General features: G+C 42.6%; 1 protein-coding gene across 6 annotated transcripts in view; it reads right to left on the bottom strand.

Annotated features, from left to right (window-relative positions):
- LOC129106815 (kinesin-like protein KIF13B) overlaps nucleotides 1-12,108 on the bottom strand; it is a 36,996-nt gene that overhangs the window by 24,690 nt on the left and 198 nt on the right. For all 6 annotated transcript variants that reach the window (XM_054618045.1, XM_054618048.1, XM_054618049.1 and 3 more), the window contains exons 2-10: nucleotides 12,019-12,103; nucleotides 11,716-11,793; nucleotides 9,297-9,390; nucleotides 3,134-3,146; nucleotides 2,939-2,999; nucleotides 2,406-2,498; nucleotides 1,607-1,787; nucleotides 586-673; nucleotides 304-438 (exon numbers count right to left, since the gene is read on the bottom strand). In XM_054618045.1, coding sequence (XP_054474020.1) covers nucleotides 304-438; nucleotides 586-673; nucleotides 1,607-1,787; nucleotides 2,406-2,498; nucleotides 2,939-2,999; nucleotides 3,134-3,146; nucleotides 9,297-9,390; nucleotides 11,716-11,785 — 735 coding nt within the window. In that variant the 5' untranslated portion in view covers nucleotides 11,786-11,793; nucleotides 12,019-12,103. The remainder of the gene's footprint in view (nucleotides 1-303; nucleotides 439-585; nucleotides 674-1,606; nucleotides 1,788-2,405; nucleotides 2,499-2,938; nucleotides 3,000-3,133; nucleotides 3,147-9,296; nucleotides 9,391-11,715; nucleotides 11,794-12,018; nucleotides 12,104-12,108) is intronic.

Raw genomic sequence — 12,108 nt, 5'->3', positions numbered from 1 at the left:
TTGGGTCCAAACTGTTGTTGGACACAAAAACAACTTTTGCAGTTTCCTGGGCTTCTGAAAACATGTGAGGGCAACATTTTCTATCATTTACACAACCATAATTATAAAAGAGGGTGTCAAAAAGACATTGTACATAAGAGGATTGTTATGATCCTGTTTTGTTTCACTAGCTGATGCTGTGTGTGTGTGAGAGTGAGTGAGTGAGTGAGTGAGTGAGTGTGAGTGAGTGTGTGTGTGAGTGAGTGAGTGAGTGAGTGAGTGAGTGAGTGAGTGAGTGAGTGAGTGAGTGAGTGAGTGTCGTACCTCAGACTTTAGGTCCATGAGTGTGTGTGTGAGGATGATGTTGAACACAGCGTGGGATCTGCTGCTTTCTTCATTCATATTTGTTGCCGCCACAGTGCGAGATTTATTTCCCTCTGACATCAGAGACTCGATGTCCTGTCAGAGACACAGGACGCCACAAACAAAGACACACGTCTCTTGTGTTTACCCGGGTTTCATGGAATAACTTGTTACCCCTGGTAACACAATGTGATAAAAGCAAAAGGAAATCAGAGTGGGAATTAATCATAGTTCATAAAGTACCTTGTAGCAGGCCACAGCCAGGCGAGACAGGCCGTCAACATAAGGCCCCATGACTTTGTGCTCTCTCACTCTCAGCGCTTGTCGATTTCTACAGAGAAGAGACTATTAATCCTGGATTCACCAGTCCTAGTCTGTCTCATCCATTTATAAACACGAGGGAAAAACAGATGTGTTTCTTCCTTCCCAAACAAACAGATAAAACAATACAACCAAATACAACAATGCAATACAACCAACCAAATCAAAAAATACTTATTTTACAAGATGACACTTGGCTTTAGGTGCTCAAAGTGCCAAAAAAAATACATTTGAAAAACAGGATTTTTCATTCCAATAATAATCTCTGATCCCATTACTTGAGATCAGAGATTAATACCGTTAATAAAAAGTATGAAGAAATATGTTCATTAACAACCTTTTCTCACATGACCAAGAAGATACAACCACAAGACCATGGGTGGTTCGAAATAATACCAACATCTCTGACAAGTTTAAAAGAAAAACTTTTTGACTTTTTGTTGAATAAAACTAGAATAAAACGATGAGGGATAAAAACGACTAAATTGTGACTAAAACCTATCAATACTTTTGTTTGCCAAAATTAACACTCATCAAGATAATCCACCTTGATGAGAGCAGTTTCATGAAGAACTATTTTCTTTCTACTAACTACACCTGCCAACCGTATTACAGCGCAGAACGAAGCGTGCATCTACTATCCTGAACTCGGTAGCAACTAAACTCAGCCGAGGAGAACGCCGTTACTGTTAACACCTCGCACTGTCAAAAACACAAACAAAGTGAATCACACTTCCCTTTGAGCAATGAAAATTGGCAGGTGTAGTTACGTAGAAAAAATAATGTTGTTATTTTGATGATGTTTAAGATCATCCATTTGATATGTTGAAGTTAAGATTACTAAAACTGTATCAGACTGAAAAATGGCAGAATGAATGCAGAGTGAAATATGGATCGATGTGACTCTCTGTCTGAAAGTCAGCTCGACCAAACAGTTCCTCACCCTTTGGGGTCGAGCAGGTCTCGGACCTTTTCGTTGTAAATCTCCATGTAGGAGACCTCCACGGTGAAGCCCTCTCCCTCTCGGGCCTCCTGCACGGTCCTGCTGAACAGGGAGCTGCAGAGTCGGGGGATCAGACCGGGCTGCTCCGCAGTGCCCATCATGGTGTACGACTTCCCAGAGCCTGGAGTTTACAAGTCCAGACATCAAACAGGATAACAGAACCAAGCAATGTCAAAGAGGAAAATAGGAAGGAAGGAGGAAAAATAATCAGATTCAGTTTTATTCTCTAAGAAAGGCTAAACAACAGTTTAAAAATATATAAAAAAAATAAAAAGGAAACTTAGAAAATTGTCTTTATGTACATGCTTCTCTGTCAGATTTCAGTGATTTGGAGCTGTGGAAGCAAGTGAAATATAAATAACTACGGATCTGGGGAGTACCGCTAATGAGTCTGAAAAAAACATGAATAAACAGATGTACCACAACGCTCCAGGATAAGATTGAAAAATGTGTATATCTGAGAGGCAGAGATTCTGATGAGTTGGAGTTGCAAAATGAGACACACTCTAATAAAAAGTAAATGAAATGGCTTTTTGAGACTTTGACAATATGATGACAGTAACGCTGATCCAAAGTCAGATAAGGACCCCCATAAACACAGACGTTCCCAACAAGTTTATGAATATAAAGATAGAGATTCTGTCAAAGATCCATAAACCAACGGCAGACACCAGCAGACTTTTATTAATATTACCAAAGGGCCCATAAGCCTAATGTCGGCAGGTTTAAAGTGAATTACCTGTCTGTCCATAAGCAAAGATGCAGGCGTTGTAGCCCATGAAGGCGTTGTCCAGCAGACTCTCCCCAAGGCACTGGAACACGACGTCCTGACCTGCACAAAAAGAAACATAAAATTAAACATCTCAAAGACCAGCATGCAACAGAAGCTCTACTTTCATTACTTTAGTAAGGAAACATACGAGATGGTAAAGGGAAAAATGTAATGACATGGAGGGTATTTTGTTCTCATCTAATACATCTGACAGGCTGGTGAATTAATGCCCCCTCACATTCTTAAGAAACTCCCTGGCAACAGTTTTGTTCCGACCACTTTACAATACGCAGGACTAATCTAGAGGTGGACAGCGCTTAACCCTTCATCCCGCCACCTGACTGGTCCCTTTCTTTGACTCTATAAATAGTTCAGAATATGAGGAAACATTCTGTCAGGGGATGAGTTTAAGAAGTGAGTCACAGAGCAGCGGAGTTACACACAAGCTAAAAACAGAACCGAAAGGTCAAAACGCAGAGACGCTGTTGATGTGAACCGACCTGCAAACTTGTCTTTCTGAGATTCATCAATCGACCAGAAGCAGTGGTCATAGGCGAACACCTGAGGGCGAACACACACACGATGCAGGTCATTCAAAACAACTCAGAATGAGCATTCAGTCACCAAATGTTGATGAAAAGAAGACATTTGTGCATAGCAAAATTGCATATTCATGAGTTTAGTTTAATACTCACCTTTGGCTGATTTCTGAGGGTGACAGAGAGAAGAAAAAAAAAAAGAGTTGATAATTGGTGCTTAAATAAAACATGAACATGTCAAACAAAAACTAAAATCTAAAGTCTTGATGTCACAGCCTTTCACAGGCTTGTGGATCCACAAACTAGAGGAGTCACCTCGCCAAGTCAAGAACGTGTGAAAATATTTATGACATGGCGACACCTTCAACACTAGCAACAAACAGTCCGCTTTGAATCTTGAAAAGCACCTTTTACTAGGACCCAACATTTCAGCTAAGGATAATAAAGCAACGTAAAAGCCCTGAGGCCTTTTTTTACATTAAATTAAAGTCAAAGTCTACAGAGCCGCTCAGGTAGTAGTAGTTAAACGTAGTGTTGTGTTTGTGTATGTGTTACTTCATCTTTCCCACCAACACCTTCCCAGCCCGTCTGGGGAGTCTTAGACCAGTGACCCTTTGCCCACAAGTCTGCTTCTCTAACCTGTAGGTCAGTGGTTCCCAGATGAGGTCAGGTACTAATTTTAGTTGGTTGTTTGATGGCTCTGGGAAAAAAATGTCTTCAATAAAACACATGTATTATAATGTCTACTTTTTAGATTCATATCCATCTTTCTTTCTTAATAGTTTTCTGCCTCTAGTTATTCTCTTATAATGAATTAAATGAATCAATTTGATAGGAGAAAAACTGTTCACCACAATGCAGAGTCAGCATGTCCTGAGGGCTGCAATGAGGCAGCACTTTTCATAGATAATGAATAACTAGAATCACCCCCTCGTCATGTTGTAGTTTACATCCACATCTGTACAACATTTTTTCTCTGCATCATTTCATCCTATTAGACAATTGTGTGAAATGCGCACAAAGCGCATATGAATTATTGAGCTATGGCCGAAACCTAAATCAGGTCATCCTTGAGTTTGCATAAATTTTGAAGAAATTCCCTCCAGGTGTTCCCGAGGGTCGCGATCACAGGAATGGATGGACGAACAAGCCGAAAAAACGCCCAGTGCAGGGACAATAAACAAAGAAACAAAAGACGAGCAAATATAAAGAAAGATCTGTTCTTAGCTGTGTGGATGCATTACCACATCGGCCTATCAGGCAGAGGGGTCCAGTCACACCTAAGCCAGATGAATGAAGGGACATTTCTCATTGAAAAGGAAAAGAGCTCAGCCAAAAGTAGGTATGTCATGATCCTGTTTTCCCCTTAAATACCAACTACTGGATGTCACCCTGGATGAGAGCTAACTCATTAAAATGAATGATGCTGTGACCGGCTCTGTCTCAACAAATGTATTCTGTATAGAAAAGTGCAGCAAACAACACTGCAGTGCAGGAAACAGCAGCGCAAGCAAATACTTAAAACCTCACTCGACCCCCAGATCAAAGCCGGAGGAGTAAGAAAAGACAGTTTCAAGAACACAAAGTCAAAGGTGTTTCAATAATAACGAAGATTAAAAAAATCTGTCAAGGTGACTGATCCTCTTCGGCTTATGTGAATCGAGGGGAGAACGTGACACAGCACTAAAGAACCTCAGAGTCTTCTAGTGTCCCGGAGACACAGGACGAGCCCGAATCCCTTCGTTCTCACCAGAGCACTTTAAAAACACAGTTGCTGCGTTTTAGGCTCGTCCCAGTGCAGAAAAACAAAAGTATCCCACTGCATCAGTTAGCAATACATCACCGCATTCCAGCGAGCAGACGTCAAATTGAATTATCAAATATGCTCCGGTGCAGCTTCATGGTGTTGTCATTCAGCAATGTAGCATTCATAACACCAGCGCCAGTCACAGCTTGTCATTAAAAATAGGATTTGGTTATACGTGTAACTGGTGTTTAAAACAGCGATGATCAATAGTTCTATATTTACAACAGATCACCTGACTACTCGTATGTGGAAAGGGTCCCTTCTGGTGATGAGCCAGGCCGCAACCTTGTGTTTTGAAAAGTAAAGACAATGCAGAAGTGTCTTAAACCTGCATTCTCTTTAATGTCCATAAGGGGCCGACTCCTCTGGTTGCAAAAAGAAGACTGACTGTAAGGAAGTCTATGAGAAAATGACTTCTCACTTGATTTATTCCCCCAGTAAACATTGTAAACATCAGTTTATGGTCTCAATCTCTAGTTTCAAGTCTTCTTCAATACAGCATGATGTTCATTTAGTAAATGATGCTCCATTTAGGGTCAAATAGATCATAAAGCAGGGTACGCTTAAGGGCTTGGCTACCTTGTGATTGACAGGTATAGGGTGTCTCTACATCCCTCTTCCACAGCCCAAATATAGGCACTTCTGTTCACTGGTTCCAAAAGCCAAGACGGCAGCAGCCGAAATCCAAGATGGCGACGGCTATCAACGCCAAACTCAAGGCTTCAAAACAACACTCCGCAAACCAACGGGCCACGATGAGCACGTTAACTTCTAACCTACAGTCTATGTGTATGTTTCTCTATGCCAATAGGGAATTATTACCCAGCTCTGCAGTTCACCCTCCGCTCTACGGAACCAACTTTACTGAGTTGGTTTAATCAAACTGCTCTTATTGGTGTCGTTTTCAGCTGAACCAGGCAGCTGTTTTCAGAAAAACAACAACAATCCCAACTGACAGTGTGTCAGACAGCGTTAGCAACTAGCTAGGTTGGCTTGTGAGCACAGTGGAGCATTACCAGCTATAGAGCCAGATATTTTGGTTGAGACCCAAAACAGAGCTTAAAGAGAGTGAATATAGGACTTTTCAGGTGTCCAGAGAACTCGTCTCCAAATGAATCATTACGATGCTCTGAGTCCGCTGGATGGGTAAATAGGCAATCATTTGCTACCAAGTTTGCCATATTACATTAAAGGTGATAAAACGCAAGTATTGTGTTTAGAGCTCATTCCACTGCCCCCAAATGGCCCAAAAGAAATATGTTATAGCAGCGTACAGTCTGCATTAAGCCGTTTACTTCATATCCACTTGTTACATGATATATTTTGTTGCAAGCCGTATTTTAAAAAGTATACAGTAAAGCATTCAGGGTGATGCTAGCTCAGTCTACGACAGATGAGCCAGAACATCTAACCACTATATATAGTATAGTAGTAGTATTAGAAAGCTGCCCCATATAGGTGAGCTGGAAACCACCTAGAACAAAGACAAACATTGCAACAAAAAATAATTGAAGGATTACAAATGTCCTTAATCTGTGCTTCCTACAAACTGCTTTTCCACACACAGGGTGAAAAGTTGATGGGCAAATCTATTGGAGTTGGCCAACCAAAATGTAAAAATGTGATAAACACAGATTGACATGTTTGTTGAAGTGTGCTACCATACATAGCTCAAAACACACAGTATTCACTCAGGCAGAAATATCAATTTGGGTGTGAAAAAAAAAAAAGCCTGTAAATTAAGTCATGGCCACACACACTGTGGGCTGTAATGAAACAAGGCCTCCCTGTGTGAGACTTGGCTGGTCAACGAAAGAGCAACACTAAGTCCCGTCCTCTCCTGGGCTGGCAAGGACATTCCTGAGATAACTGGCAGAGCCTCGCAGCTCCCAGGAGTCACTGGAGGAGAGGGAGGAGGACGGTGGGTCAGCAAGTCTGTGACCAACAACACACAGGCCTGAGGGGTTCGATAATGCTCAGCCCTTCTGGGGGGGATTCAGTTTTTATTGCAAATTCTGCACATGCACATTCTCAAGGATATAAAACAAGAAACATTTGTGATGCCATACACAGATAAAAAAATATCTTCAAAGTGGGGCTCTTATCAGAGCAAAACGCAGATAAGAAAAGGCTCTCAGTTTGTGTTATACTTTCTAAATATTATTCTGAAGGGTGATAAATATTCCAGCTACAATTCAAGGTCCGTTTACAATATGTGCAGTAAACTGTGGTTTTACAGGCCGGTTGACTATTGGTGGGTTCTAAAGTTTGTGGAAACAGACCCAAGGCTTTATTAATCTCTACCCTGTTGAGGGTCTGACAGCCCCTGCTGTATCCCAGGGTGCCGTTACATATGAACACCCCCTGGGGCTCATGCGGCAGTTCAGTTAAACCTGTCAGGCAGTGAGCTGACTAGGCACTAACCTCGTTGGAATTGGCTGTCAAGTGACTCCCCCTCACAACAAAAAAAAGAAAGCTTTTCAGTAATACAGGTTGTGCTCATAATAGAATTGAATCTACTGGGAAACTAATCAGGAATGCCTTGATGCAGAAACTGACGCTCTCCAGTTCTAAATACTTATAGCTTAGTTGCTGCCCTGTGTGCTGCACCGAGCCTGTAAAACCTGTTCACGTTGAGCCCCAAAGGGGAAGCATACCGCCGCTGAAGCATGTCAGGGCAGAAAAGACACACAGGTACTCACACACACACACACACACACATAAAACATAACTATGGAATATGAGACACTCTCTTTCTACAAAGAGGGAGATTCATACTCTCCGTTACTGGAGGGGATTGCCCTGAGGCGATTTTACTGAACACGGTAACTTGAGAAGGGGGTGCCAAACCCTCCAGGGAGCACCTACCTTCACTGCTCTGAGGCACTGCAAGGAGGAAAGACAAGGACTGGAATGCTTTGTCAACAGGAAACACTGTACCCAGTGACACGTTTTTGAATTTAACACAATCAATGCACATGTTGTGCCCGTAACATCTGACATTTTTGCTGCATGTAACTGATGAAAGCTCTGATATCATAATATTAAACTGAAGACAAATCCATCCAGAGTGGGGGCATGAATTCTGACTTAAAATCTGAGTCTTAAATGTTTTCTACTTTGTTCTTATTCCTTTAAAATCATGGCTTGGCTACCTAAGCAGGATTGAGCTGGAACAGACACACCCTTTGTAAAGAGGGGAATGATGAGGGAAGGAGGAGGAAGAATTGAAATGAGTAATAGAGGGAAAATGGGTGGGGCGAGGTTTGGTGCTGAGCTTCTTTCAAGCAACTGGGTGCTAACTTGACGGGCTGGTTAGAGTCTCTATAAACCCTCTGCCAGCCATCCTGAAGGAACTGAACCAGTGTTTATATACTTGTATGAGCTGCTACGCTTCCATGTCAAAAGATCCATCTGACCAACAAGTCCTGAGTCAAGCCCCCAGTCAAGACCGACAAGTCCCGAGTCAAGACCCCAGTCAAGACCGACAAGTCCCAAGAGTCAAGACCCCGAGTCAAGCCCTAGTCAAGACCGACAGGTCCCGAGTCAAGCCCCCAGTCAAGACCAACAAGTCCCGAGTCAAGCCCCTAGTCAAGACCGACAGGTCCCGAGTCAAGCCCCTAGTCAAGACCAACAAGTCCCGAGTCAAGCCCCTAGTCAAGACCCAAGTCCCGAGTCAAGCCCTAGTCAAGACCAACAAGTCCCGAGTCAAGCCCCCAGTCAAGACCAACAAGTCCCGAGTCAAGCCCCCAGTCAAGACCAACAAGTCCTGAGTCAAGCCCCAGTCAAGACCAACAAGTCCTGAGTCAAGTCCTGAAAGCCCCCCAGTCCCAAGTCAAGACCAAAGTCCCGAAGTCCCAACAAGTCCTGAGTGAAGCCCCCAGTCAGACCAACAAGTCCTGAGTCAACCCCAGTCAAGACCAACAAGTCCTGAGTGAAGCTCCCAGTCAAGACCAACAAGTCCTGAGTGAAGCCCCAGTCAAGACCAACAAGTCCTGAGTGAAGCAACCCAGTCAAGACCAACAAGTCCCAAGTCAAGCCTCCAGTCAAGACCAACAAGTCCTGAGTGAAGCCCCCAGTCAAGACCAACAAGTCCAGAGTCAACCCCCAGTCAAGACCAACAAGTCCTGAGTCAAGCTCCCAGTCAAGACTGACAAGTCCTGAGTGAAGCCCCCAGTCAAGACCAACAAGTCCTGAGTCAACCCCCAGTCAAGACCGACAAGTCCTGAGTCAAGTCAAGAGTAAAGACCAAGTACCAAGTCAGGTCCCCAGTCAAGACCAACAAGTTCTTGGTTAAGTCCCCAGTCGAGACCAACAAGTCCTGAGTAAAGACCAAGTCCCAAGTCAAGACCAACAAGTCCCTAACTTTGTGTTTGGTGTCTAAAACAAAATGACAAGTCATTATACTCTCCTCACCATGAGAAGGTTCTTAATTTTGTCAAGTCCAGTCAAAAGTCATCAAATGTATGTGCAGTTTTGCATTAAACTGTGTCTAGTGTCTCTGCCTCTTACCGGGGGTCTCCTTTGCTCATGTTGGTGTTGGCCGGATGCAGGACTGTCTGGTTCCCCTCCATCTCCACCACACATTTTGTCTTTAGGTCTTTTTCTGGATTGAAACAGAAGTCAATGAGAAACAAGATGGATTTACAACTATAACATGAAAATGTTTTTCTCTGCAGTAGTAATAGAACCAGACTGTTGACAAGTAAATGGGCCAACAAAAAAAAGATGTGAAACGTAGAGTGTGCAAAGTCGCTTTTGCAAAAGGGCTATCCAAACACCAAAATGTACTGTTTGAACAGTTTAAAGACTGTGAACTGAATAAACTTGTGATTGTAACTTTCCTCAGAAGTCGCTGACACAACAGTCATCACAGGATAACAGGTCCTCGTGATCGTAACACAAACAGCAGAACATGGAGAGGCAGGAAATAGCTTTATTGATGGTGATTCATTCCAGGACTTGCCTGTGCAAACATTACAACCACTTTACTGCTCCAAGAGCAGATAGTAAGGAAAAGCAGGGTCAGAGCTACTCTTCCTCATTCCTACCTACTATACAAGGTTTGAAAAGGCGGTGACAGAGCTGAAACTTCCTGTCAGAACAGGATTTGATGCACGTGTGTTTTGAGATTTTCCAATGTTATACCTAAAAAGGTGGGGTATATTAGTGGAAATGGAATGTAATATGAAAAAGCCCCGCCCTAAAGCATACTCCTCTTTATGGTCTATTTGACAGTAAGTGGAGCATAATTTACGAAATGAACATCATGCTGAACTATTGACGAAGACTTGAAACTAGAGATTGAGACCATAAACTCATGTTTACAATGTTTACTGAGGGAATAAATCAAGAGAGAAGTAGAGTCATTTTCTCATAGACTGCTACTCACCAGACTTCTTTTTGGATCCGGAGGAGTCGCCCCCTGCTGGTCAGTAGAAATAATGCACGTTTTAAGACACTTCTGTAGTGGCTTCACTTGGCAGGACTGGAGGTTGCGGCCTGGTTTTCACGGAGGCCACAGACGGCAACCTCCGGTTCTAAAGAGTTTAGCTAATGCAGAAGTGTTTAAAACCTGCATTTCTTTCTAATGTACATTTTTTTTACCTCAGTAAACATTGTAAACATGACTTCATGGTCTCAATCTCTAGTTTCAAGTCCTCTGCAATACAGCATGATGTCCATGTAGTAAATGATGTTCCATTTAAAGTCAAATAGACCATAAAGCGGAGTATGCTTGTGATTGACAGGTCGCTACCCTATCAGAGCCGTATAGGGTATCTCCACGTCAATCCTCCACAGTCCAAAATATGGTCACTTCCTATCACTGGTTGCAAAAAAGCCGATTGACTGCCGTAATCCAAGATGGCTACGGCAAAAACGCCGAACTCAAGGATTTAAAATGGCAGTCCACAAACTAATGTGTGATGTCACAATGACTAGGTCCACTTCTTATATGCAGTTTATGGTCGGCCATAAAAGTTCTCAGTGTGCTTCATTCTGCAACCTTACCGCTAGGTGCCGCCCAATTCTACACACTACACCTTCAAAAAGGCACATATGTAGTTTTGAAACCTTTTGCAGAAACCCACTTGGAAAGGTGATTTATTACATGAAATAAAAAATGAAGTTAGTGTTCAGCAACACAAAATATCTGTCAGCTGTCATGATAGTCCTCAGCATTTAACATAACACCGAACACCCATTATGGTGCCCAGGATGTGATGTCACTGTCCCTTCCATATTTTTTTCCATTTCTACTCCCACAGCATTGCAGCCAAAACTTTTTTCCAAAGAAAAGGCAGAATGGATCTTTTCAGAGCCTGACCTGGAGAAACAAACTGTGTAATTATTAGTCACATTACTATCCCTATTTTCATGGCTATAATTCTACTGTAATAATTGCTGCTGTTATTATAAGTAGTCTTATTATATGAATCATTTATGTCATATACATTGAATGTGTTGTATCTCTGTTATGCTGCTCATTCTGTACACATGACATCTATTGCATTCTGTCCATCCTGGAGAAGGATCCCTCCTCTGTCGTTCTCCCAGAGGTTTCTTCCTTTTTTCTCCCTGTTAAAGGGGATGTGAGGGAAGGACTGTTAAGGTTTTTAGGGGAGTTTTTCCTGTGCCGATGTGAGGGACAGAGGAAGGACAGAGGAGGTGAGGGTCTAAGGACAGAGGATGTCGCATGTGTACAGATTGTAAAGCCCTCTGAGGCAAATTTGTAATTTGTGATTCTGGGCTATACAAAATAAACTGAATTGAATTGAATTGTAAAACAACAAAATAACTCACAAACTTCACAAACCAGGAATAGAGCCTTTTGGAGCTGGGCAGCATTGTTGAAAACCAGACTATAAGTGGCCTATGGTCCAACTCATAACTGATACAAGGGTCACAAGGTCTCTGACATTTGACTCACCTCTCCTGTTCATTGGTCGCACACGAACGGCGACCTTCACGTTGGCATCGTTGAGGCTGTTGTCATCCATGGTGACACCTGAGGTAAATAAATAAATGAATGAACAGTGAAATACAAATTAAACTCTGTCTCTAGAGTTACTTCAAACATCTTACATAAGAAGAACACAGCGTCATGCACGGTTATCTATAAATACACCCAATAAACCACTAACTCCCTCTGTTTCTAACACCATAGATACTTAAAGCAGCTTCTACAGCCACAACAAGCTACAGTACACAGTGTGTTGATTAGTGTACAAACCGTGTAAACAAGCAGTAGTTTCTCTGTCCGACTCTCGCAGGAGCACCTTGAAGAACACACAGCTAACCCGGGACGCTAACGAGAGCTGGA

Source organism: Anoplopoma fimbria, chromosome 18 (assembly GCF_027596085.1).
Source record: "Anoplopoma fimbria isolate UVic2021 breed Golden Eagle Sablefish chromosome 18, Afim_UVic_2022, whole genome shotgun sequence".
Classification (NCBI taxonomy): domain Eukaryota; kingdom Metazoa; phylum Chordata; class Actinopteri; order Perciformes; family Anoplopomatidae; genus Anoplopoma; species Anoplopoma fimbria.
The sequence above is the reverse complement of the archived record's forward strand: the minus strand, read 5'-3'. Positions and strand labels throughout refer to the sequence as shown.